This window comes from Ictidomys tridecemlineatus, chromosome 5, assembly GCF_052094955.1.
Source record: "Ictidomys tridecemlineatus isolate mIctTri1 chromosome 5, mIctTri1.hap1, whole genome shotgun sequence".
In the NCBI taxonomy this organism is placed as follows: Eukaryota; Metazoa; Chordata; class Mammalia; order Rodentia; family Sciuridae; genus Ictidomys; species Ictidomys tridecemlineatus.
The window spans coordinates 36650478-36677850 of NC_135481.1; the positions used below are offsets into that span (position 1 = coordinate 36650478).

General features: G+C 43.7%; 2 protein-coding genes across 5 annotated transcripts in view; one reads left to right on the forward strand and one right to left on the reverse strand.

Annotated features, from left to right (window-relative positions):
- Positions 1-3547: 3547 nt before the first annotated feature.
- Positions 3548-27373, reverse strand: part of LOC101959371 (creatine kinase U-type, mitochondrial) — a 30043-nt gene continuing 6217 nt past the window's right edge. The window contains exons 11-14 of one of the 4 annotated variants that reach the window (XM_078049698.1): positions 18360-18388; positions 9793-9844; positions 6307-6430; positions 3548-3794 (exon numbers count right to left, since the gene is read on the reverse strand). In XM_078049698.1, the coding sequence (XP_077905824.1) occupies positions 6314-6430; positions 9793-9844; positions 18360-18388 (198 nt within the window). In that variant the 3' untranslated portion in view covers positions 3548-3794; positions 6307-6313. Of the gene's footprint in view, positions 6431-9792; positions 9845-18359; positions 18389-27121; positions 27369-27373 lie in introns of those variants that run through there. The other 3 variants (XM_078049697.1, XM_078049695.1, XM_040274233.2) reach the window with 3 other exon arrangements.
- On the forward strand, positions 9801-27155 carry Strc (stereocilin). The gene is made up of 29 exons (XM_040274237.2): positions 9801-9852; positions 10096-10881; positions 10970-10994; positions 11750-13001; positions 13998-14060; positions 14158-14268; positions 14437-14603; positions 14789-14975; positions 15113-15228; positions 15498-15630; positions 15980-16162; positions 16432-16470; positions 16614-16781; positions 16932-16997; positions 17464-17589; positions 17822-17880; positions 18901-19024; positions 19134-19246; positions 22087-22222; positions 22641-22837; positions 23018-23108; positions 23290-23446; positions 24080-24249; positions 24834-24989; positions 25533-25675; positions 25857-26005; positions 26256-26353; positions 26438-26585; positions 26765-27155. The coding sequence occupies exons 1-29, from the start codon at positions 9801-9803 to the stop codon at positions 26851-26853; spliced, it is 5304 nt and encodes a 1767-aa protein (XP_040130171.1). The 3' UTR covers positions 26854-27155.

Below are 27373 nucleotides of genomic sequence, written 5' to 3' on the forward strand. Positions count from 1 at the left end.
GATTGATTACTAAAAGAGGGGGATTCGTTTGAACTGATTGGTTTAAGCCACGAGGGGTGTACATGCTGAACTACATGGTTTCCCAACACGTTATCAACCACCATAAACTACTGGGAGGGTCATCTGGCATCCCAGGTATTTTCCCTGTCTCATATTGATGGTGGTTGCTAGGGGATTGCTATGGATCCTCACCTAGCCTGACTGAGTCAGGGACATCTGGTGTAGCAGATTTCTCCTGTTATTTGTAGATAAACAACTCAGCAGGGTGGGTATGTGCCTAAGAGTGCTCTGTGGGTTTTTCCAAGGACAAGGGTCATGCCCTCTTCCTTCGACAGGCTTTGCTCTGAGGTAGAGGCTAGTTTCTCAATTGCACTGTCCTTCCTATCCCCACACTTCTTCCCTTCCCCTCATTCTTTTCTGCACAATCCAAAGTTCCTTCATTCTTCCCCACCTACCCTCCTGCCCCCCCTTATGGATTAGTGTCGCTTATCAGAGAAAACATTTGGCCTTTGGTTTTTTGGGTTTGGCTTATTTTGCTTAGCATGATATTCTCCAGCTCCATCCATTTACCTGCAAATGCTATAATTTTTTTGTGGTGCTGGAGAGAATCTCAGGGACTCACCCACACCAGGCAAGTGGTCCACCACTGGATCATACCTCCAGCCTGAATAATATTCATTGTATGTATCTACCAGATTTTCTTTATCTATCTATCTATTGAAGGGCATCTAGGTTGGTTCCATAGTTTAGCTATTGTGAGTTGAGCTGCTATAAACATTGATGTGGCTGTATCACATAGTATGCTGATTCTAAGTCCTTTGTGTATAAACTGAGAAGTGGGATAGCTCCTTGATGTTCCTGTGGTTAGCTTTGAACTTGTGATCTTCCTACCGAAGCCTCCCAAGCTGCTGAGATTACAGGTGTGCGCCATTGCGCCCAGTGATTTGCATGCCTAGTCTTTTGAGGAAACTCCATACTGATTTCCATGGTGGTTGTACTAATTTACATTCCCACCAACAGTGTAAAGTGTTCCTTTTTCTTCACATCTTCTCAAGCAGTTATTATTATTTACAGTTTTCTTTATAACTGTCATTCTGAATGGTGTGAGATGAAGATACTTTGAAGTTATGTAAGTATTTTATTTCTCCTTAAACTTTTGCCCACAAATTTCAGCAAGGTGGATCTTATTTACAGTAATTACTACAGTGGTATTATATTTCTCTCATTCTTTCTATAATTCTAAATTGAAATTCTTTTATAAAGAATTGTCCCTTCTCTGAAGTGAACATTTTAATTCTTTATCCAGATGGAAACAGTAATTTCATCACTATAATAGAGTTCTTAGCTATAATCTATAATTTATAATGTGGGCTAGAAATACATGGAGTAGATTCAATTTATTTACTTAACAGATAATTTATTTACTCCATTGTATCAGTAATAGTTGAAAGTACTTGGGGTACAACAGGGTCTAGTCTCTACTCAACAGTGTATACTATAGTATAAGATTACACTCATGTTTCTGCAGTGAAAATTAGCTGGATTATTCTGAGTGGTATAAGGGTAATTGAGGCTTCCCCATAAAAGCCTGCTGAGGACCAAATGAGGATACTTTATTGGACTGACTCTTTGTTTTTATTCCTTACTTTAATGAGAAAAAAACTGGAACTCTGTCCTGATCCTCTGTGTCTGTTTGTCATCACTTGTAAACAGAAGTTTTTACTGCTTCACTTCTTCATCCAAAATCTCACACTGATTGCTCTTGTTGGCCAACTATAATATAGACACATACAAGGAATAGAGCCAGGCAAACTGGCACACGCTTATAATCCCAGCAATTCAGAAACTGAGGCAGGGGGATCAAAAGTTTCAGGCCAGCCTGGGAAACTTAGGAAGACTCTCTTTCAAAAAAAAAAAAAAAAAAAAACCTGGAAGAAAACCCTGGAAATCCATATGCAGCAAAATGAAATTAAACCCCTATCTCTCACCATGCACAAAACTCAAAGTGGATAAGGACCTAGGAGTAAACCAGAGATCCTGTGCCTATAGAAGAAAAAGTAGGCCCAAATCTTGATCATGTTGGATTAGGCCCCGACTTCCTTAATAAGACTCCTAGGGCTGGGGTTGTGGCTCAGTGGGAGAACACTTGCCTAACCCACGTGAGGCACTGGGTTCGATCCCCAGAACCACATAAAAGTAAACAAAATAAAGGTACAAAGGATATTTTTTTTAAAAAAAGACTCCTATAGTACAAAAAATAATATCAAGAATCAATAAATGGGCTGGATTCAAACTGAAAAGCTTCTCAGCAAAAGAAACAATCAGTGAGGTGAATAGACGCCTACAGAATGGGAGCAAATTTTACCACATGCATGTTGATAGAGCACTAATTTCCAGGATATATTAAAAACTCAAAAAACTTAAGACCAAAAAAGCCAAATAACCCAATCAGTAAATAGACTAAGGAGCTGAACAGACACTTCTCAGAGATGATATACAATCAACAAATATATTAAAAAATGTTCAACATCTCTAGCAATCAGAGAAATGCAAATCAAAACTAAGATTTCATCTCACTCCAGACAGAATGGCAGCTATTAAGAATACAAAGAATAAGTGTTGGCAAGGATGTGGGGAAAAAGGCACACTCATACTTTGCCGGTGTGACTGCAAATTGGTGCAACCAATTCTGGAAAGCAGAATGGAGATTCCTTGGAAAACTTGGAATGGAACCACCATTTGACTCAACTATCCCACTCCTTGGACTTAAAAACAGCATACTACAGTGATGCAGCCTCATCAATGTTTATAGCAGCACAATTCACAATAGCTAAATTGTGGAACCAACCAAGATTCCCTTCAGTAGATGAATGGATAAAGACACTATGGTATATATACACAATGGAATATTACTCAGCATTAAAAGAGAATAAAACTATGGCATTTGCAGGTAAATGGATAGAGTTGGAGAGTATTATGTTAAGCGAAGTATCCAGTCCCCAAAAAACAAATGCCAAATGTTTTCTGTAATATGAGTATGCTGATCCATAATCAGGATGGGGTCAGGGTGGGAGAGCTTGGGAGGAAACTTTAGATAGGGCAAAGGAGAGGGAGGGTAAGGGAGGGGCCAGAGGGATAGGAAAGATGGTGGAATGGACATCATTACCCTAAGTACATGTATGAAGACATGAAAGGTGTGACTCTACTTTGTGTATAATCAGACACAAAAAATTGTTCTCTATATAGGTACTATGTTTTGAAATGAAATCTGCTTTCCTATATAACAGAATAAGTAAATAAATAAAATCCTATTTTTTAAAAATGTGTGTGTGTGTATATATATACACACACACTCACACATACACACACACACACACATACATATATTAAAAGGGCTAGGAATGTAGCTCTGGTGGTAGAATACTTGCCTAGCATGTGTAAGGCCCTGGGTTCAGTTCCCAGGACTGTAAAAACAAAAACAGGGAAAATAATTCTGGGAAATTTAATCAAGTTTAACTAAATTGACAAAGTTCAAAACTACCACAGATTGTTTTGATTGTTTACCTTTATTAACTCATCAAGTCCAAAGTTTTTAATTCTGCAAATATTTCAATGAAATTGACAGGTAGGGCTGGGGATGTGGCTCAGGCGGTAGCACGCTCGTCTGGCATGCGTGCGGCCCGGATTCGATCCTCAGCACCACATACCAACAAGGATGTTGTGTCCGCCGAGAAGTAAAAAATAAATATTAAAAATTCTCTCTCTCTCTCTCTCTCTCTCCTTTCTCACTCTCTCTTTAAAAAAAAAAAAGAAATTGACACAGGTACATTAAAATAAGTTGGAAATCATAACATATATCCTTTGTATATTTTTCACATTTATATTTATATATATACACACACACACACACACACACATATATATATTCAGGGTTGTGGATGTGACTCAGTGGTAGATTTAGCATGCTCAAGGGCCTGAGTTCAATCCCTAGCAACACAAATATAAAAAAATATATTTTTTCTGACACCCCAATCATTCACCTATTACTTTTCTCAAAAGAATATAACTCTAAAAACATGATGTTTACTTCAAAAGTTAACATAAGTAGTATATTTGTTGCTCAGTTTAATTTTTTCTGTGTCCCACCTCAGGCACAATGGGACTTGGTGGGTTAAATTTTTCTTCTTTTTTTGGTTGTATGACCTCTTTTTAGGTTTTCCTGTAGCTGGTTTTTGTCTACTTGGTTTTTGCTGGCCATCTTCTTCTTTCCAAGTTTTTTAAAAAAATTTTTATTTTTATTCCAAGTTTTAAACGTGTGGTCCTCAGCCATTTTTGCATCTTGCACTACAAATTCTAACTAGTTTTATTCATTTTGTTGTTGATGGTGGTAGTTTTCATTTGTTTGTTTGTTTGTTTGTTTTGTTTTCAATGCTGGGGATCCAATCCAGGGCTTCATGAATGCCAGGCAAGCACTCTACTGCTGAGCTATATCCCCACCTCTGCAGTAGTTATGTTCTATAAAGTTGGTGCAAACAACTGAATTAGTGAATACTGAACCATCACTGCTATAGGAAATATGGGGTTAGGCTCTTGTGAGATTTCTCATCACATTTTTTTAAAAAAATATATTTTTTAGTTTTAGGTGGACATAACACCTTTATTTTATCTATTTTTTAAATATTCATTTTTTAGTTGTAGTTGGGTACAATCTTTATTTTATTTATTTATTTTTATGTGGTGCTGAGGATCAAACCCAGGGCCTCGCATATGCTAGGTATGTGCTCTACTTCTGAGCCAAAATCCCAGCCCTTTTTATCTATTTTTATGTGGTGCTAAGTATTGAACCCAATGCCTCACACGTGCTAGGCAAGTGTTCTACCACTGAGCCATAACCCCAGTCTTTCTGGCCACATTTTTATCAAATTATTATACATAAACTTGTTTCCTTATGTGTTTTTATTTAAAGACATTTTATTTAATGTGTGTTCATTTGTTGACATTGGGACTCATGGACATCAGCTCTATAATTTGCCTGTGAATGAATTTTATCTAAAACATTTTCTCTTGGGGCTGGGGTTGTGGTTCTGCGGTAGAGAGCTCACCTCACACGTACAATACCCTGGGTTTACTCCTCAGCACCACATAAAAAATAAATAAGTGAAATAAAGGTGTTATGTCCACCTAAACATGTACTATGTACATGTGTCCAACTACAACTAAAAAATAATTATTAAAAAGCAACAACAACTACATTTTCTCTGTAAGGCACATCATTGCCTACTTACACTTAAGAATACCACACAACACTTCAGCACTGAGCTTGAGGGCCATTTTAAACAGCGAAATCACCAACAAAAATCACAAAGCTATAAAAAATGTGGCACCAAAAAAAATATATAGAGAGAGATATATATATTATATCTCTCTCTATATATAGAGCTAAAACAAAAGGCAGACCATTACTTTGTTTGACCTTAACTGGCAATTTGTATGTCAGGTAACTCAAACTTTTCACAGTGCTGCACATGTCTGTGAGGAACCTCAAAAGCACTATAAATATTGAATTTGGTATTACAAATAAATTTAGTGATGAGGTGAATTCACTACCACAGAACTTGTAAATAATGAGGATCTACTATAAATGCTGTGAGTTGGAACTTCAGATCTTATAACACTACCGTCTCAAAGTGCAATTTCTAGGTTGCCTCAACAGAAAGATTGTTAAGAAGGATAATTTGCTGCTCTTAAATTCTTTGGTCAGTCACAATCTGCTGGACAGAACTCATCACCTGAGCTCACCTAACTGCAAGGGATATGGAAAATGTGGGGAATACTTGAGTTTCTAGTAAGTAACAAACATTTTAGTTACAAAATCAAACCAAAAGGGAGAAAAATAATCTACTGTACAAAGAAAGTTATTTATTCTTGTCAGTCAGCAAGTGCCCTTTTGGAACATTTTGGGAAGTAAGGAAATTTCAGGGTTCTCAGCTCCTTTGGCTTCCCCAGGTGTATCCATTCCAATTGCCAGATCACAGTCATTCTACCAGTCTCATCCATTCACTTTAGCAGGACACATGATTACTTTTTGTTCTGGACCCCTGTAATTTCAGTTTGCTGGTTCTGTTTGTCTTTCTTTTTGATCATTTACAGATTGGGACTTACTTTGTTATTGCTGAACCTTAGCAAATTATTATTAGTAATCAACATAATCAAAAAGCTTAATAAATTTGCCATAAACTCTAAGCTCTTGGTTAGCATATAGTCTAAATTCTTATTAGCAAGATAATTACTTAACCAACTGCTTACTCCAGCATCATGTGGACAGCCAAGAAAATTCTGCATCTGGTTTGAGGGAGTCCTCATTGTTCTCATCCCTGTTTGACTCAAAATGTTCTATCCAGTCAGCCCTTTGTATCCACATGTTCCACATCTGCAGATTCAACACACATGGGTATAAAATATTCTTAAAAAATTTCATCTGTGCTCAACAGATACAGACTTTTTTATGTCATCATTCCCCAAACAATATAAGAACTATTTGTATAGCATTTACAATGTATTAGATATTGTCAGTAATCTAGAGATGATTTAAAATACACAGGAGGATGTATATAGGTCATAAGCAAATACTATTCCATTTATTTATTTAATTAATATTTATTTTTTAGTTGTAGGTGGATATAATACATTTATTTTATTTATTTATATATAGTGCTGAGAATTGAACTCAGAACCTCTCATGTGCTAGGCCAGAGCTCTACCACTGAGCTACAACCCCAGCCCAAATACTATCCCATTTATATAAGGATTTTGAGCATCTGCAGATCTTGGTATCCTTGAGGGGTCCTGGAATATCAAGAGGTGACTATATTTGTTCTAAAGGTCTTTTACTCAAGATACTATTTCTGGCTAATAATTCTCTATATTAACTAAGACTCTTTTTAAATAAAATAATTCATTCTGAATAATACTAACAGCAACACTACTATTACTCTGATAATAGTATAATGCCAGATTCGTGGGACCCCAAAAGACTTCCAGGAGCCAAATCCGATGCAATCACACAAGAGTCTTTATTGCAAGCTTGAGCCTGGACTCACAACCGTTTCTGACACAAAGATCCGGAGGAGTAAGTCCCAGTCCTTTGTTCAATGAGGATTTATAGGTTTTTGGGGGATACTCTATGCATCACAACATCACATAGCAAATCATTTCACACCACAGGAAAGTCAAACAACAACTTTTAACATTGATTTGCACATTCACTGGCGGGAACAAGTTGGGTAAGGGTGATTGGTTAATACAAGAGGAGAATTTGTTTGAACTGATTGGTTTAATCTGTGATGGGTGTACGTGCTAAACTACATGGTTTCCCAACAAGTTATCAACCACCATAAACTACTAGGGGGTCATCTGGCATCCTAGATATTTTCCCTGTCTCATGCCTATTGGTGGTTGCTTGGGGGTTGCTATGGGTCCTCACTTAGCCTAACTGAGTCAGGGATACCTGGTGTCTCTTGTTATTTGCAGACAAACAACTCAGCAGGGTGGGTATGTGCCTAGGAGTGGTCTGTGGGTTTTTTCCAAGGACAAGGGTCACGCCCCCTTCCTTGGACAGGCTTTGATGTAGAGGCTGGTTTCTCAAAAATGGAGTCACATCAGTTTCTCAATAGTAATAGTAACAGTAAATATTTTGTACTAGCACATGGCAAAATAGATGCTTAATCTTTGTTGAACAAATGGAGACACTGTACTAAGTACCTTTTTGTGTGTTTGTGTGGTGGGGGATCAAACTCAGAGCCTCATGTATGCTAGGCAAGTTCTCTGTCCCTGAGATATTCCCCAGCTCTTTTACTAAGTATTTTAAATGCATTTTCGAATTTAATCCTCATTACAATTCTATACTAGTAACTTTTACTTTTTGTATAAAAGATCTCTGTGACCCAGGAGTTTAGAAATGGCCCCAAGAACATACAGCTAGTAAATGTTGGAGCCAGGATTTGAACCTAGCCCATCTTATTTTTTGCTGCTCCCTAAGCAAAAAAGAAAAGGGGGGTGGGATTGGGAATTTATTATAAGGGAGTTATTATAGAATCAAGGGCAGAAAATCAGGTGAACTGCGGGATGAGCTGAAACCAAAAACTAGGAAGCTTTTGGCAATACAAGTCATCTTTTCTCTCTGATTCTCCTCTCTGCTTTTCAGATTAGATAGGGTACTTTTTTAAAATATTTTTTTAGTTGTCAATGGAAATTTATTTATTTATTTATTTATGGTGCTGAGGATCAAACCTAGGGCCTCACACATGCCAGGCAAGTACTCTACCACTGAGGTACAACCCCAGCCCCAGATAGGGTACTCTTGATGAACAAAAGGGAAATATTGAAAAAAAATGATACAACCGATCATCTCCCGGGTCCCTGCTTTTGACTGGCTTTGGAAAATTCCAGCACTATCCCAACTCCCTTAGTAACTTGGGGCAAATCATTTCATTTCATTGGCCTCAATTTCCTTGTGTATAAAATGAGAATTTTGTATCAGAGATTTCTTTGTGTCACTTCCACCTCTAAATTCTGTGATTCTCAGTATTGATAATGGAGTTGAATGTGTAGGTTTGGTGAGAAGATGAGGAAGGGTGCTTAGAAAAGAGAGACAGAAAAAAAGGTTTGGGAGGAACCTCAGTGTTAATTATTATTTAGAGTAGGAGTCAAGTAAAGAGCTTTGGAAAGATATAAAGAGAGATAGAAATAACTTTTAACCCTGATCACCAGCTTATTTTGAATAGGATCCTTCTGAGCAATCCAAGGAGTCTATGAGCAATACAAGAGGGAATAGTAACTCCTTGAACAGTGATTAATCTGGTTTATCTCTTAGATTTTTTTATAGGACTTTCACCTAGGCTACAGAACCAGAGACAAAGAGAAACCCCAAATATATGAATGTCTAATAGGAAAGTCACATCTCTCTGGGTCTGTTTTCTTCTGATGTGTAAATTGAAAGGTTTGGTCTCTGTGATCTCTGGGTCCTGTTCATATCTTAACATTTTTGGGTTCTTGGTTGAATATAAAGCAGCTCCCTTTTCTGAATGATGCATCTTTGGGCCAGACCTCTGTTGTCATTCCCCTCTTTTTTGATACCAAGGAATGAACCCAGGAGCACCAACAACTAAGTGCCATCCCCAGCCCTTTTTTATTTTTTATTTTGAGACAGGGCCTTGCTAAGTTGCTGAGGCTGGCTTTGAACTTGTGATCCTCCTGCCTCAGCCTCCTGAGCCACCGGAATTACAGGTGTGTACCATGCACCATGTCTGGCATCATTCCTCCTTTCAGATTATACCTGACTGCCCAGTTCCTTTCTTTGTGGCCTCCTTCCTTCCTCAATTTCCTTGAATCCTACTTGCTTTTTAAGCTCCTTTGCATCCTCTTTGTTTTCTTACATTTTTCTACAGACCCCCAGATTACACATATGATCTCCAGTTCTCTGTTTCTATGTCTGCTTACTTCTCTTTGCATCCCTGGCTCCTCACTCAAAATAACTCCTTGGGTTCCTCCAAGGGCCTCCTGGGATCTCCTATCATTGGTTTCTCTCACAGAAACACACCCTTTCCAGAGCTAAAGGATCAGGTATTCAGTGGCTCAGGTGACAAACCTGCTGTCAGGTTACAGATATTGTTTCTTGAAAGACCACACTACCATGTCAGTGGAGCCTTGGGCTGCCTATAGTGCCCTGCCCTCACCTGGCTATTCCACACAAGGTGAGAATAACCAGAATTCACCTCTAGTACCAGTGCTTACCTGGAAACATGGCTCTGAGCCTCTGGCCCTCACTGCTGCTCCTGCTGCTGTCCTGCACAGGTGAGAGATACAGAGAACATTGTTGAGGATTAAGGGGAGGGTTGCTTAGAAAGAGATGTAAGAATGTGTAGGTTAACCAGATAGGAAAAAAAAATACTAAAGGGACAAGGAAGAGGGTCAGAGACTGTTGCCAACGAAAGGGACCTCACTTCATCTTTACATGCAGGCAGGGAATTGTGTTCAGGGGCAAGGCTGACTGGGCTTTTTCTCCTTATTAGTGACCTCTGGTTTCTCTCCTTACAGTGACTCTGACCCCTACCGGACCTCAGTCCCTGGACCCTGGTCTCTCTCTCTTGAAATCATTCCTCTCTACTCTGGACCAGGCTCCCCAGAGTTCCCTCAGCCGTTCACGGTTCTCTGCATTCCTGGCCAACATTTCTTCTTCCTTTGAGTCTGGGAGAATGGGGGAAGGACCAGTGGGAGAGCCCCCACCTCTCCAGCCCCCAGCTCTCCGGCTCCATGATTTCCTAGTGACACTGAGAGGCAGCCCAGACTGGGAGCCAATGCTAGGGCTGCTGGGGGATGTGCTGGCTCTGCTGGGACAGGAACAAACTCCCCGGGACTTCCTGGTGCACCAGGCAGGTGTGCTGGGTGGCCTTGTGGAGGTACTGCTGGGAGCCTTAGTTCCTGGAGGGCCCCCTGCCCCTACACGACCCCCATGCACCCGTGATGGTCCCTCTGACTGTGTCCTGGCTGCTGACTGGTTGCCTTCTCTGCTGCTGTTGTTAGAGGGCACACGCTGGCAGGCCCTGGTGCAGGTGCAGTCCAGTGTGGACACCACCAATGCCACAGGTCTCAATGGGAGGGAGCCAGCTCCTCACTTTTTGCAGGGTTTGTTGGGCTTGCTTACCCCAGCAGGGGAGTTGGGCTCTGAGGAAGCTCTTTGGGGTGGTCTGCTACGCACAGTGGGGGCTCCCCTCTATGCTGCCTTCCAGGAAGGGTTGCTCCGTGTCACTCACTCCCTGCAGGATGAGGTCTTTTCCATTCTGGGCCAGCCAGAGCCTGATGTCAATGGGCAGTGCCAGGGAGGTGAGTGATGCTGGGTAGGGGGCTTGGATGAGGTAGAGCAAGATGGGTAAGATTGGGGTAGTTCTCTTTCTTGCTCTTTTCCTCCTAGGTAACCTTCAACAGCTGCTTCTCTGGTAAGTAACAAAAGACCAGTTCTGAGGGGTTGGACCTGGGAACTCTGGAGTTGGAGGCTGAAGACTTCAACCTATAGAGCCAAGGAGAAAACTGATGGGAGGAGTGTGGCTTAGGGGTTTTGGAGTGTGAATGTCTGGGTTAGGGTTCTTTGTCCATCTCTTCCTAGCCACGTGGCCTTGGGCGTGTTACATAGTCTATGTCTCAGTTTCCTCATTTGTAAAATAAAGATGATAATATTAGTTACTGCAGAGTTGTTGTAAGGTATGAAATGAGTTGACATTGTATGTATAAACTGCTTAGAACAGTACCTGGCTTAATAAACTTTAGCTAATAAAGATGGGGGATGGAAAAAGAAGAAAGACTGAATTCCTCTAGTCCCTTACTAATTCAGTACATCAGTGTCAGCGTAGTTAGGCATATTCAGTTGCTAGGCAGATTTCCTGATATGAGGCCAATCAAGGATTGAGTTTAAGCTACCTAAAACCAGATGAATAAAGGAGAAAGGAAGGAGTCAGGTAGACAGAACGGAGTTCAACTGGGGCTGTTCCTAGATGATTTTGTGCTTTGGCAGCACAGCTCTCTCCTTTTCTTCATTCTAGCATTTAACCCAGTAACACCTACACTCAGGAACCTCATTTTTGGAAAAGCCTATGCTTTTCACGCCCCCCTGCAGGGCTCTGGGGTAGGGTCATACTCTTCAGTTGGAAGAAATGTGAGCTAACCAGATCCTGCCTGCTCCTCCCTCTGCACCCAGGGGCATCCGGCACAATCTTTCCTGGGATGTCCAGGCACTGGGCTTCCTATCTGGATCGCCACCCCCACCTCCTGCCCTCCTCCACTGCCTGAGCACCGGTGTGCCTCTGCCCAGGACTTCCCAGCCCTCAGCCCACCTCAGCCCTCGCCAACGACGAGCCATCTCTGTGGAGGCCCTCTGCGAGAATCACTCAGGCCCAGCACCACCCTATAGCATTTCCAACTTCTCCATCTACTTGCTCTGCCAGCATGCCAAGCCTGCCACCCCACAACCCCCTCCCAGCACCGCTGCCATCTGCCAGACAGCTGTGTGGTATGCAGTCTCATGGGCACCAGGTGCCCAAGGCTGGCTACAGGCCTGCCATGACCAGTTTCCTGATCAGTTTCTGGATGCAATCTGTAGCAACCTCTCATTTTCAGTCCTATCTGGCCCCAATCGCCGCCTGGTAAAGCAGCTTTGTGCTGGCCTGCTCCCACCTCCCACCAGCTGCCCTGAAGGCCTGCCCCCTGTACCCCTCACCCCAGAGATCTTCTGGGGCTGCTTTTTGGAGAATGAGACTCTGTGGGCTGAACGACTGTGTGTGGAGGCAAGTCTACAGGCTGTGCCACCCAGCAACCAGGCTTGGGTTCAGCATGTGTGCCAGGGCCCAACCTCAGATGCCACTGCCTTCCCACCCTGCCACATTGGACCCTGTGGAGAACGCTGCCCAGATGGAGGCAGCTTCCTGCTGATGGTCTGTGCCAATGACACCATATATGAGGCCCTGGTGCCCTTCTGGCCTTGGCTAGCAGGCCAGTGCAGGATAAGTCGTGGAGGCAATGACACTTGCTTTCTAGAAGGGCTACTAGGTCCCCTTCTGCCTTCTCTGCCACCTCTGGGTCCATCTCCACTCTGCCTGGCCCCAGGCCCATTCCTGCTTGGCATGCTATCCCAATTACCACGCTGTCAGTCCTCTGTGCCGGCCCTTGCCCACCCCACTCGCTTGCACTATCTCCTGCGCCTGTTGGCCTTTCTTCTGGGTCCAGAGGCTGGAGGGGCTGAGGCCCAAGGGATGCTGGGCCAGGCCCTGCTGCTCTCCAGTCTCTCAGACAACTGCTCCTTCTGGGATGCTTTCCGCCCAGAGGGTCGGCGCAGTGTGCTGCGGACAGTTGGGGAGTACCTGGAGCAGGAACAACCAACCCCAGCAGACTTCGAACCCACTATCAGCCTTAGCTCTGGCATGAGCAAGATGGAGCTGCTGTCTTGCTTCAGTGTGAGTGTTTTCCTTGGGGGAAAATTCCTGGAATAAGGGAGGGACCTCCAGGTGAATTCCTTCAATGTGAGAGGCAGGAGAATGTATTTACAGTGATGTAAGCACACAATTCTAGAGTCTGACAGGCTCCGGTTCACATCTTAGTTCCATGATCAACCTTGGACAGGTTATTTAGCCTCTCTGAGCAATATCTTTCTCTTCTTATTTATAAACTAGGAGTAATAATGGTGCCAATCCCCTTAGGGGGCTTGTAAGGATTACATGAGATAATACATGCTGACATGCTGTGGGCTTAGCTCACTGTATGATACATAAGCATACAATAAATGTTATATTATAATTATTCTTTTTCATTCTTTCATTCTCCCCCTTTCTACTCCAGAAAGAAGAGGAATCAAGTTAGAGGGCTCTAATCCCCTCCCTACAAGTTAGAACTGGGGGTTGGCAGTATATAGGAAGGTAAATCAGGAATGAGAAAGATTCAGGGGGACTACAAATCAGAAGGCTTGGGCTGGGTTCAATTATGCCATAAATTAGTGTGATCTTAGATAAGTAGATCAGTTTTTCTGGCTTCAGATTCTTCTCTGTAGAGTGAAAGGGCTTAAAATATGTTAAATACCATATTTCATTCATTGAGTATCTGTTATGTGCAAGGCACTTTGTTAGGTTCTATTGGGTTTATAAAGATCCTTGACCCCACATTAGGGCCCCCTTTTTTAAGCTCTGGCTTCAAGGAAATGGAATCCGGTAGATTGGTAGTAATTTGGTTTAGATGTACAAATACTTGTTGAGCCAACTGTGGACCTGGCATGGGAGAGGACATGGAAAAGCTTAGAACATGGACCCAGACTTAATGGGGCTCAATCTCTGAAGAGACACACATACTTGCTTCAAATGGAGGATAATCATCCCTCCAACGTTGAGTTTGGGTACCTGGGGAAGCTGCAGGAGGACAGAAGAGAGGCTATCTTGGCATCTTGTCTTTTTCCCCACCAGCCTGTGCTGTGGGATCTGCTACAGAGGGAGAAGAGTGTTTGGGCCTTACAGATTCTAGTGCAGGTAACAGGTGGAGGGGTACAGGGGTGGACTGGGTGACAGCCATTGCCTGAAGTCCTTGTCCAGTGAGATCATGCCCACCATGATCTCCTGTTCCCAGGCATACTTGCACATGCCCCCAGAAAATCTCCAGCAGCTGGTACTTTCAGCAGAGATGGAGGCTGCACAGGGCTTCCTGACACTCATGCATCGTTCCTGGGCCCAGTTGCAGGTGGGCATAGAGGGAGGAGGGAGCAATGATGGAGGGCAATCTAGGGATGAAGTTTGCTTGGAACCTAGAATTCCAGAGGCTTGCCTTAGTGGGAGAAGCAACTCCAGAGAGGAGATGGCAAGAATACCGAGCATCTCCAGAGCTAGCATCCATTCCTGTGTCTCCCAGGTGCCCCCATCCGAGGAGCAGGCTGTGGGTCGCCTGACAGCCCTGCTGCTCCAGCGGTACCCAAGCCTGACCTCCCAGCTCTTCATTGACCTGTCACCACTCATCCCCTTCTTGGCTGTCTCTGACCTGATGCGCTTCCCACCATCTCTATTGGCCAATGACAGTGTGTAAGCACCACTCCTCCAGTTTTCATTAGTATCAGGCCATCCCCATGATCCTAGTAGCCCTATTCATAACTCCTCCCTGTTAAATTGATGACAGTCTCCTTTCCTTCCATGAGAGCATGGCTACAGAAAATCAGGGGACAATAGTTTGGAATAGGTAAAGGGTTAAGACTCATTATTCTCCATAGCCTGGCTGCTATCCGGAATCACAGCCCAGGGATGAGGACTGAACAAAAGGAGGCCCTGGCAAAACGACTTCTGGCTCCTGAACTGTTTGGAGAAGTGCCTGCCTGGCCCCAGGAGTTGCTGTGGGCAGTACTGCCCCTGCTCCCCCACCTCCCTCTGGAGAACTTTCTGCAGCTCAGCCCTCACCAGGTATGAAAATCATCTTCTTTACTTGACTGGCCTGTCTTCTGGTAGTTGGGATAGGAATCAGTGACATGTCTCCTAGTGGGCCCCTCCCTGTAAGTGTCCTATAGTGCCCCAACACAGGATGACCCTCCCCATCTCAGATCCAGGCCCTGGAAGATAGCTGGCCAGTGGCAGGTCTTGGGCCAGGGCATGCCCGACATGTGCTGCGCAGCCTGGTGAATCAGAGTGTTGAGGATGGTGAGGAGCAGGTACGCAGGTGAGTGTTTGTGGGAACAATGATCAGACCAGATGGGAGAGGAAGAGAGAGGCAGGTACAGCTGCCATGTGGATTGGTGTTCTAGGAAGGAAGGGGAAAGAGAGTACATAACGGGTCTAGGCAGTGTAGGGCTCCAGGAGAGACACTTACATATGGTGCCCACATTTCCTAGTTTATGCATCAAATTGCCTATGCTACATACTCACATAGTCCCTATCTTAGTACTAGGCTCATTAATCACATGAAGGCCAGTTTTATGCTCTTCTCAGACTTGGGTCCCTTGCCTGTTTCCTGAGCCCTGAAGAGTTGCAGAGTCTGGTACCCCTGAGTGATCCAATGGGACCAGTAGAACAGGGGTTGTTGGAATGTGCAGCCAATGGGACCCTCAGCCCAGAAGGACGGGTAAGCCCCTTGACATAGGCCTATAAAACTCCAGCTTTTCCCTGAGATGTGTGGATGACTTGCCTGATTTTACCAACCAAGCTCAAGCACAGAGATACCAACCCCTTCCCTACCTCTGATACCTTCATTTCTCCCTCCATGGTCATTCTTACCTCTTACTACCTCTTCTTGGCCCTACTCTACCTGGTCTGTGGTACCCCCAAAACGTCCTTTGCCATTTTTAACTTAATCTACTCTGGTCCCATCCCTGGTTCCAAGGAAAGGTCCTTGGAAATCTGGGTGTGGTATTAAAGAGGAGGTTAAAATCCATCTGTCTGTCTCTCCAGTCTCAAACCTTCTTTGGTTACAGGTGGCGTATGAGCTTTTGGGGGTTTTGCGCTCATCTGGAGGAACTGTGCTAAGCCCCAGGGATCTTCGAGTCTGGGCCCCTCTCTTCCCTCAGTTGGGCCTCCGCTTCCTTCAGGAGCTGTCAGAGCCCCAGCTTAGAGCTATGCTTCCTGCCCTACAGGGAACCAGTGTCACACCTGCCCAGGTGGGCCTGCCTTACTCTCTAGTGTCACATTCTAGAGCCCTAGTCAAGAGAATCACATTTAGGGACAATATCAGCCCCTTTTTTCCCCTGGGTGAGCACTAAAGGTGAACCCTATCCCAATAGAGTCGTCCTCATTCCTCTTCCTTAGCTCAAGAAGGACCCTGACTCATGTTGGTCACTGGGGATGGTTGAGAGGGAGCTGGAAGTTTTGGAGAACAGGCCCTAGGAACCTGTTGAGGACTATTGTTTTCTATTTCATCCCATTCCAGGCTGTTTTGCTCCTTGGACGGCTCCTCCCTAGACATGATGTGAGTAGCAGCCCTCTGGAGATCTCTGTCCCCTTTAGGCTTCCCTCTAGTCCCCCTCGTACCTATTGCCATGCTGCACTGTGACTGTTGTCTTCCCACCACTCTACTTTTTCCTCAGACCTCTTGTCTTTCTTGCTCCTCAGCTGTCCCTGGAGGAGCTCTGCTCCTTGCACTCTCTGCTGCCAGGTCTCGGTCCCCAGACCCTCCAGGTCATTCCTAGGAGAGTACTGACTGGGGCCTGTTCCTGCCTGGCCCCTGAACTGTCACGCCTCTCTGCCTGCCAGACCGCAGCATTGCTGCAGACCTTTCGGGTATGAGTGTAGGAAGGATGAGACCATCAGGGATATGGGTGCCAGTTGGGAGGAGGGCAAATTTCTTATAATCAGGGAACCTCCCTACCCCATACTTACCAATTACTTTACATACAAACTTACACAAATACATTACTGATTCTCATGCAGGTGAAAGATGGTGTTAAAAATATGGGTACAATAGGTGCCAGTGCAGCTGTGTGTATCCCTGGTCAGGTATGTGTGAGATCTCCCAACTGAGCTCCTCTCTGTGTCCTGGGGCAGTTCTATCTGGATGGTGTTGCCTTGCACACTTGCCTTGCAGTGGTCTGAAAACTCAAATTAGCTCTGTCCCCACTTAGATATTAGTAGTTCTTCCCAGTTCTAGATACAGGACAGCATGATCCCATCATCCTACAATGTCAAAGCCAGAAGTTCCTGAAAATTTTTAAGCTAACCACCACACTTTGAGATGAAAACTCCAAGATTCAGAGAAACTAAGGGACATTAGCTTATCAGGTGCCCAACTAGCAGCAACCCTTAACTACAATAGATTTTTATGTATTCATGGCTATAGTGGCAAATGCCATTCCATAACTATCCTAGCTTTGGTTCCTTTCTATGCCTGTGATTCCCCTTCTCTGAGGGCTGAGTGCAGACCCTCTCACCTATTACTACACTGCTACGCCCATCATACCAGCAGCCCATCCCCACCACGTGGCCAGATTGCCTGCTTCCCCTGCTCCCATTAAAACTTCTACAACTGGATACTGCGGCTCTTCTGGCAAACCGAAGACGTTACCGGGAGCTGCCATGGTCTGAGCAGCAGGTAATTCTCTTACTTCTTCCTCTCAATCTCTTCCATCTTCTTTACCCACCCTTTACCCTATTTGGTGGCTTATCCCTAGGGTAATTTGTAATCAAATCTCTCTCTCATTCTGTCTTTTATTTGGAAAAATAGGGACTGGTCTGGCCTACAGAGTGGAGAGGCAGAACTGAGTCCCTAACATCTTAGGCATTATCTTTGCTGGGAAGCAACTCTTCTTTTTTTTCTCTTGTAGGCACAGTTTCTCTGGAAGAAGATGCAGGTGCCCACTAACTTGACCCTTAGGAATCTGCAGTGAGTAATTTGTGTTGAGCAGTCAACTTAATCTAACTGACGTTTTTTGTGTGTGTGTGTACTGGGGATCAAACCTGGGGCCTTGTACACACTAGGCAAGTATTCTACCATGGAGCTACATCCCCAGTCCCCCACTAATATTTTTTTAAAATTCTTACCATGTGTCAGGTACCTTATGATATGCAAGGGGGGATACAGGGATAGATAATTCATAGTCCAGTCTCATCAGCATTCCTCTGGTTCTTCCACCCCCATGCCCTTCTGTCTTTTTACAGTGCCATGCCCATCCTGACTTAGAGCTAAGGAACTCAGAAGAGCTGAGTTCAGGTCCCCATCACTTACTTGTGCTCTTAGGCAAGTCATTTAACCTCTCCAAGCGTCAACCTTTTCTTTAATAGAAAGAGAATTAAAATGTACTTACCTTATAGGTAGTAATGACAAGGCAGGGGTTGCATTTGTAACTCTGGTAGAGCACTTACCTAGCATGTATGAGGCATTGAGTTTGATCCTTAGCACCACATAAAATAAATAAATAAAATAAAGGTATTTGTGTTCATCTATAACTAAAAACAATAACAAGTCCTATAAGATATTTAATATAGTATCTAGCCAATACAAACTCCCAATAGACATTTGATGTTATTTGTTTAATTCAAGGTAACTTCAGAGCCATTGGCCAAGCAAAAACAAATAGGAGTAAATAGGTTTTAGTTTATCCACACCCATAATAAAAGAGCTAGGGGCTTCAGAACTTAAATACATAGTTCTTGTCTCTGTTTACCACACTTCAGGTAGATTGATATTGGGAATGTCAATTGACCTCTCTAAATCTTTATTTTCTTCTCTGATAAACAATGACGATATTAGGGAAAGTTAATGAGAAGATATGTGTATGAACATTTCTCCAACTGTAAATGACCATAAATGAACATCTGTCTTTGTGTTAAGAGTGCTGATATCAAGGAGCAGACAGGCTGTGGCATGTGTTATATCTACCCACTCCTACTCCCACTCCCACAGGGCTCTGGGAAACCTGGCAGGAGGCATGTCCTGTGAGTTTCTGCAGCAGATCAACTCAATGGTAGACTTTCTTGAAGTAATACACATGCTCTATCAACTGCCCACTGGGGTTCGAGGGAACCTGGTAAGAGAGGGTACTTGGGCAGTAACTAGCAGGAACACCAAGACTGGGACCCTGGGTGCAGCCCATGCTTGGCTCTATACTGACCCTGCTTCCCCACCCTGTCCCACAGAGGTCCTGCATCTGGGTGGAACTCCAACGGAGGATGACAATGCCTGAGCCAGAACTGACTACTCTGGGGCCAGAACTGAGTGAACTTGACACCAAGCTACTACTGGATTTACCGTAAGCTCTATGGCTGGAGGTACTGGATCTTCAGAAAGCTCAAGTAGAAGATCTGCCCTTAGGAAATGCCCAAGAGGAAGCAGTTTTCTGTATGGTGGTTTCCTGATATCATTTATAGCCCAAAGTAGAGGATTCTATTCAAAGTTGCTTTGTGTATTGCCTGGCTCCCAGAATATGGCCCCAGCATAGGACAGGGGAGGGAGACAACATTTTGCTGTGACTTGCCAAGTAATCTTGATATAACCCAGGTCACATTAATCAAATAAGAGTATCTGAAATGAGGGAGGCAATGGTCCAATTCTGCAGACTACAGCTCTGCAGACTACAATTTCCAAAGGATTGTAATCTTCTTAGGGCTTTGTGTTCTCTATATGTTGAGGAGTGGAGAAAATATATGAAAAACATGAAAAATGCTTTCAAATCCCTGAGGGGCTATCAAATAGAATGTATAAGGGCATATTTCTGAATAGTTCCATAGGCAAGATGAGGATTGTAAGATATGGAAAATGACAAACTCCAAAATAGTGTGGTCTGGGAAGAGGGAATAAAGAGGAGAGCAGCACGTGGATGGCATTGATCCTTTCCCAGTGCATTCTTTCCCCATGACAGAACAATCCTTAGAAAGGAAGCCAAAGTATTGATTCATCCCCAAATAAGTCCTTTCCCAGTGACAATACAATGGGACCCTGAAGATAAAGAAATAAGCACTGAACACTGACCCCAGACCCTCCATTCTTCTCCAAGTAAAAATATTGCCCAGTAAAATTTCAAATTCTCACAAATCCGCTTCCTGAGTGCTCAAACTGACATGCTCTGTTAATAATTAAGTCACCTCTCAGAGTAACCTATATATAGCAAAAACAAATAGGAGTAAATAGGTTTTAGTTTATCCACACCCATAATAAAAGAGCTAGGGGCTATATAAAGACTCCCTCTTTAGCCAGTAGCTCATTTTCTACCAGGAAAGTGGCTCTATCAGATGTGTGATTTCATTGCTGAATAAAGGCTGTGCTGATCCATGAAGTTTGCACCTGGCTTGGTACTTTTGTACTAACAAGGACTAATGAGTTAAAAACAAATTTTTATATAATATGTGGAAAACTAAGGTAGTGCATTCTTTTTTATGAAAGTCTGATTGAATTTATTCACTTGCTACTAAGACCTAGATAATCATACATTTCAAGGCAATGAAAGGAAAAATGGTTTCTGAGTTTTAATAAAACACATCAACAACAACTAACACAACTCTGTAATTATTGAGATTATTTGTTAGTTGTTTGTTTGTGGCAATTTTTTAAATTTTTAATTTGTTTTAATTAGTTATACATGCAGTAGAATATATTTGCGTACTTTGATATATCATACATAGATGGGATATAATTTCTCATTTTTAAAAAAATATTGTTTAGTTGTAGATGGATATAATATCTTTATTTTATTTTTACATGGTGCCAGGGATCAAACCCAGTGCCTCAGGCATGCTAGGCAAGTGCTGTACCACTGAGCCACAACCCCAGCCCCATAGTTTCTCATTTTTCTGAGTGTACATGTTATAGAATCACATTGGTCATGCAGTCATATATATACATAAAGTAATAAATGTCTGTTTTGTTCTATCCTTCCTATCCCCCATCCCTTCCCCTCCCCTCCCTTCACTTCCCTTTACCTAATCTAAGGTAACTCTGTTCTTTTCTAGTGACTCTTCCTTATTGTGAATTAGCATCCACCTATTAGAGAAAACATTCAGCCTTTGGTTTCTTGGGATTGGCTTATTTCACTTAGCATGATATTCTCCAACTCCATCTATTTTCCGGCAAATGCCATAATAGTAATAGTCCAGGGTCTGTGTGTATGTAGGTTTCACATTTTCTTTATACATTCATCTACTGAAGGACATCTAGGTTGGTTCCAGAGTTTAGCTGTTGTGAATTGAGCTGCTATAAACATTGATGTGGCTGCATCACTGTAGTATGTAGTCCTTTGGGTATAAACTGAGGAGTGGGATAGCTGGGTCAAATGGTGGTTCCAGTCCAAGTTTTCAACCATAGAAGCTATTCAATCCTAAGCTGGGTGGCTCTGTGGCAGAAATGCTATAGAGCAGATTCAAGTATGGGTCGGGAAGACCAGATGAACCTAAGCCCTCTCCATCACAGAGATCCTAGGAGCTTATGAATATCTCCCTGATATGTTTATTTTCCCATTTTTTTGATCCTATTTCACCTCACTGCCATCTGAACTGTAAGTCAGAGCTGGAGAAGGAAGGGTTACAGTGGTCCAGGGGATGTGGTGATGGTAAAAAAGCTGTTGACTTCATATATGCATTTTTATATACCTTTCCATCGATTTTGGCTCTTGTATATAATTGGCCCAGTTCCAGAATTTGCAACTTTTACAGAGTACAGGATATTACTTTGATTTCTGGGCAAAAGGGCTTTGTTTTTGTTTTTATTAATGCCATTCAAATCCATTTAAATATGTTGGTTCTCTGAGATAACTCAGAATCCCAAGGGCATGGATGAGGTGAAATATTAAGACCATGAATCAGAAATCCTCATTTGTGAAAAGGTGTGAAGAATTTTAATAACTAATATCTAGAGCTTTGGAGTCCATTAGATCAGGTGAGATTGTTATTTCTTTTTAGGAAGACAAGAAATAGGTCACTCTCTTTGTTCTCTCCCTTCAAGCAAACAGTGAGAATTTGTTCAGGGCTGTTTGATATCAGTTCCTGTTCATGGTCACAGGCTTGATCTAGTCACATAAATTATCTGGGGAATGTGGGGCCCTTTCTCAACTTGGCTCAGTTCCAAGTGAGTGTACCTGTTGTTTAATTGCTATAATAGGATCCAGTTGATGGACAGACTGTCTGATGAATCTATTATGTTGGTGGTAGAGCTGATACAAGGAGCTCCAGAGCAGCTGCTAGCACTGACCCCAATCCACCAGGCAGCCTTGGCAGAGAGGGTACTACAAAACCTGGTAAGAGTTCACGCTTCCAGATTCAGATCTGTTACCCTTGGCAATGTGTACCTTTCAAACAGTGTTCTCTGTGTTCTAACCCCCACCTCCCTCTCCTTGCTACTAAATAGGTTCCTATGTATAAGGCCTTATCCCCTTAATCTGCCTCTTGATTCTACTCCTTGATAATCTGCTTCATGTTTCTTGTCCATACCCCTTGAAGTTCAAAAAATCTCTTGGATTCCACCTTTCAGTCTTTATGCCTCCTCATATCTGGGCTCATTCGCTATTTTTAAAAAGTGAACAAAGGCAATGAACTCACAAAGATGCTAACTTGGGAGCATGAGGGAGGGAAGGTCAAGGGGCTTGGTGTCTGGATCAAAGAGGCTGGTACTCTGAGTCAGGGATAAATTGTCCAAGGATTGATACTCTTCTCCAGGCTCCAAAGGAGACCCCAATCTCAGAGGAAGTGCTGGAGAAACTGGGTCCCTTGGTTGGATTCCTAGGGATAGAGAGCACACGGCGAATTCCCCTACCAATCCTGCTATCCCATCTCAGTCAGCTGCAGGGATTCTGCCTAGGAGAGACGTTTGCTACAGAGCTGGGATGGCTGCTGTTACAGGAGCCTGTTCTTGGGTATGGACCTTTGAGAACTTCAGAATTCTAACTTACCCTATACCCAGCCCCTCAACCATCATCTTCAGGGGCAGACTATTCCATTTGCTTAAGTCCTAAGTTCTCCCAATCCTAGCATATCCTCTTTTTTTCCATAGTTCCCTCAGCTCCCTAGCCCATGATCTTCTTCCTGTCCCCCAGGAAACCAGAGTTCTGGAGCCAGGATGAAGTAGAGCAAGCTGGACGCCTAGTATTTACTTTGTCTACTGAGGATATTTCCTTGATCCCCAGGGTGAGATGAAAGAACAAAGGAGAGTAAATGCACAGAGGGGACTATAAGCTGGTATTGGGGATCTTAGGCCAAAAAGTGTGCAGTCTGATTCTGGAAAGTACTGCTGACAGACATAGCAGCTGCAGCAACTGGCCCTGATCCTGTGTGGCTCTCCCCACCTTCCCTTTCCTCTGTCATGCAGGAGGCTTTGGGTCCAGAGACCCTGGAGCGGCTTCTAGAAAAGCAGCATAGCTGGGAACAGAGCAGAGTTGGACAGTTGTGTCTGGGGCCACATCTTACTCCCAAGAAAGCAGCCCTGGTAGCTGGGTTTGTGCGGCCAGCTGCTGAGGATCTTCCAGGTGAAGCTACCCAAATACTCATATGTCCAGCAGGCCATACAGAAGAGGGTCTCAAACAATGATGCAGTCAGAAGTCTGGCCTCTAGAGCTGGGGTTTTAGCTCAGTGGTGTGGTGAGTCCTTAGAGCAAATTCACAAATCTGTGGTAGCAGGTTTGGTTTGGTAATTTACAAAACAAAATGATTGGAGGAATGATATTCAAATTCTTTTCTAGTTCTAAGGTTCTGTGATTCTGGGAGTTTATAACCCATTAGGTTTTTAGTCTAGGACTCTTAACTCAGTTCTTCCTGGGCTATGTGTGGAGCTCTGTACTGAGATCCCCAGAAGGAAGAAGACTACTTGGGAGCTAGAAATTCTTTGGAGTTAGATACCTGAATTCTAATTTAGCTTTGTCATTAAATTACTGGGCAACTTCCTCAGTAGTGCATTTATGAAATCAGCCCTTGTTCCTCTTCAATCACTTATTGTTCTAATATTCTCTGAGCCCTATAAATCTCACCCCATAATCATTCCTTGACTCATACCTGCCTACACTACCCCACCCTCCAAAAGTTGGAAAGGTCATTCATCCACAGATATCTCTCTGGGCATATTTTAATACTATACTGACCCCCAGACCTGCCTTTCTACTCAGAACCTGTACCAAATTGTGCAGACATAAGGGGGACCTTCCCAGCAGCCTGGTCTGCAACACAGATTGCTGAAATGGAGCTCTCGGACTTTGAGGACTGCCTGGCACTATTTGCAGGAGATCCAGGACTTGGGCCAGAAGAACTACGAGCAGCCATGGGCAAGGCAAAGCAGGTTAGGGATAGAGAAGCCAGTAGGAGTTGCAGGGGGGAAAACATGAGGAAGTTGGTTGAGAGTGTTATAGGACACAAGAAAATGGGGAGTTGGGTGAGAGGGGAAGAAACAGGAGATTAAAGGGTTAGAGGGTTTTGGATCACAAATAGATCAGAGGGGATCAATGTTGAAGAAAGGGGCTAGAATAGTGGATACAGAGACTAGAGTAGTGGGAATCAAAATTAGTGTGTATTAAATTATCTGAGTGGCAGGTTTTTAAAATGCTGTTCCTGGGGTCCCATATTAGACTAAGAATCTCAGGTTGGGTCTAGTAATCTACATTTTAACAGATACATCAGTGACTCTGGTATACTTGAAGGTTTAGAACTCATAGACTAGAGTTTTCTTTTTTCTATTGATACTCTAATTTTTTAGTCCCAGAAACTATAATCCAATTCTCTCATTTTACAGTTGAGGAAAGTAAAGAAAAGGCAAGTGATTTGCCCAGTGTTCCACAGCTAAGGTTAGAGACAAGACTAAGACCCAACATTTTGACTCCTAGTGCAGTGCTTTCTCCATTCACATTATTCCTCTTTTTTTCCTAGTTGTGGGGTCCCCCCCGAGGATTTCGTCCTGAGCAGATCCTGCAGCTGGGCAGGCTCTTAATTGGTCTAGGAGAACGAGAGCTACAAGAGCTGACCCTGGTAGACTGGGGAGTACTGAGCACCCTGGGGCAGATAGATGGCTGGAGTTCTGTCCAGGTAATACCTTCTCTCCTCCCTGCCACTTCCCCAAAATCCATCCCATAGACCCAGGCCTATAGGTTACCCAAAGTCCAAGGAATTTTTTCCTGTGACCCTCCCTGACCATTCTTTTTTAAAAGTATGGTGTTGAGAATCGAACCCAGTGCCTCACATGTGCTAGGCAAACACTCTACCACTTACAACTTTAGCCCCTCCCTGACCATTCTTTCTGTCATTTCTCAATAGCTCACTCTAGCTACTAAGGAACTCTGTGATTTATTCACAGTGAGGTCCTGGACACATAATATTCTCTCTTGCCTCTTTTTCTTTTGCCTCCTTCCCCCCCCCCCCCCCCCCCCCCCGCTCCTTTTTTTCTTGAGCAGTGGGTATCTTTAACCTTCCCCCTCGGGCATTGGGTCTTCTGAAAGAGCCAGGTCTGGGATTTTTTTTTTTTTTTTTAAGGATATGGTCCAGTAGCAGCTACCTAATCCCTTAATAACTTCCCTATTCACTAATTTCCCATGATTTCTCTTATCCTATGTGCTTGTACCTCCACTCTAGCTCCGGGCTGTGGTATCCAGTTTCCTACGGCAGAGTGGTCGGCATGTGAGCCACCTGGACTTCATTCACCTGACAGCACTGGGTTACACGCTCTGTGGACTACGACCAGAGGAGCTACAACATATCAGCAGTTGGGAGTTTAGGTCACCTGTAGAGGGGTTATGGGTGATGGTGCTGAGGTGAAGGTGGGCTCTCTGGGGAGGGAAGGATTATGAAGGGGTAGTCCCATGAAAAAAGGGAGATCATTTGAAATCATCTCTTTCTCTCTTAACCACAGCCTCTATCACTGAAGCTGAATTTTCCTTTCTTCCCACTTTTCCACAGCCAAGCAGCTCTCTTCCTGGGCAACCTGCATCTCCAGTGCTCTGAGGAACAACTGGAGGTTCTGGCCCACCTCCTTGTGCTTCCTGGTGGTTTTGGCCCAGTCAGTAACTGGGGACCTGAGATCTTCACTGAAATTGGCACAATAGCAGGTGGGGAGGCTGGACTCTAAATGTTGGTGCTAAATTTCAGGATTTGGTTTCCATATCATGGGTGGACTGGGTGGAGGACTGCTTTGGACTTCTTAAAGCAGAAGTCTGAGAAAATGTTTAGGTAAGGAGTTGGAGACAATGTTAGAAAAGGTAAATTTGGGAATAGTTGGAAGGGAAGTTTTAGGATTGACGAGAAGGGAAGAGACATGACAATCTATAACATTTAGATGAATCCTGCTTCCTTCAATAGCTGGAATCCCAGACCTGGCTCTTTCAGCACTGCTACGGGGACAGATCCAGGGGCTGACCCCTCTGGCCATTTCTGTCATCCCTGCTCCTAAATTTGCTGTAAGTTTTGTTGCATTGGGGTCTGGGTTGACAACAGGAGAACTAAAGTTACATGTATACACTAACTCCTATCCCCACTTCCAGGTGGTGTTCAATCCCACCCAGCTATCAAGTCTCACCAGTATTCAGGCTGTCGCTGTCACTCCTGAGCAAATGGCCTATCTGAGTCCTGAGCAGCGACAAGCAGTTGCATGGGCCCAGCATGAAGGGAAGGAGAGCCCAGAACAGCAGGGTGAGTTCCTGACCCTCTATATCCTGATTCACAATATAAACCCTAATTTGGTGCTGTCTGACCCATAGAGTCTGCCTAGGGAGATCCTTGGAGTGAAGGGGTCTATAGGAAGAGAACTTGTTTCCAAGTACCATTGGCTCCTGGGAAGCAGAGTTGTGATATTCCTCTATTCCTCATAGGGCGAAGCTCAGCCTCGGGCCTCCAGGAGTGGTCACAGTCCTCCTGGGTTCTGGTATTGACCATCAGCTTCACTGGGCACCTGCTATGAGCCTGTCTCTACAGTTAAGAGAGATTATTGAGCAAGAAACCTTACATCATAATGAATAAAGTGCAAATGCAAGTACATCCCAATTATTCTCAGGAAGCTGATGAGAAATATGGGTAAAATGCTAATGCTTTCCACCCACCTGGGAATCAGTGTTCCTGGCATGCCTTATCTGGAGTCTCTTTCCATCATAAACAACTCCACTGCTTCTTTTTATTTCCTGGAGGTTTATCCCTACCCCTCACCCACCAGTAGAAATAACACAGACAGCTGAAGCATAGCAAGGAGTCTTTACTAAGATGGGGGCTGGAGGTTGAGACAGGATAAGGACAAGTAGAATGGGTCACCATTAAATGGGAAGAAGTCCTGGGGATCTTGAATCATCTGCCAGAGATAGGGAATTAATGTTTGTTTTGGATGAGAGGTGCAGGGATGCGGATATCCTGGCCTCTCTCCAGACGCCGTTCACAGTCAATCAAATAGTTTACTCCATCGATGACCAGTTGCACCAGCTCCACCTGAA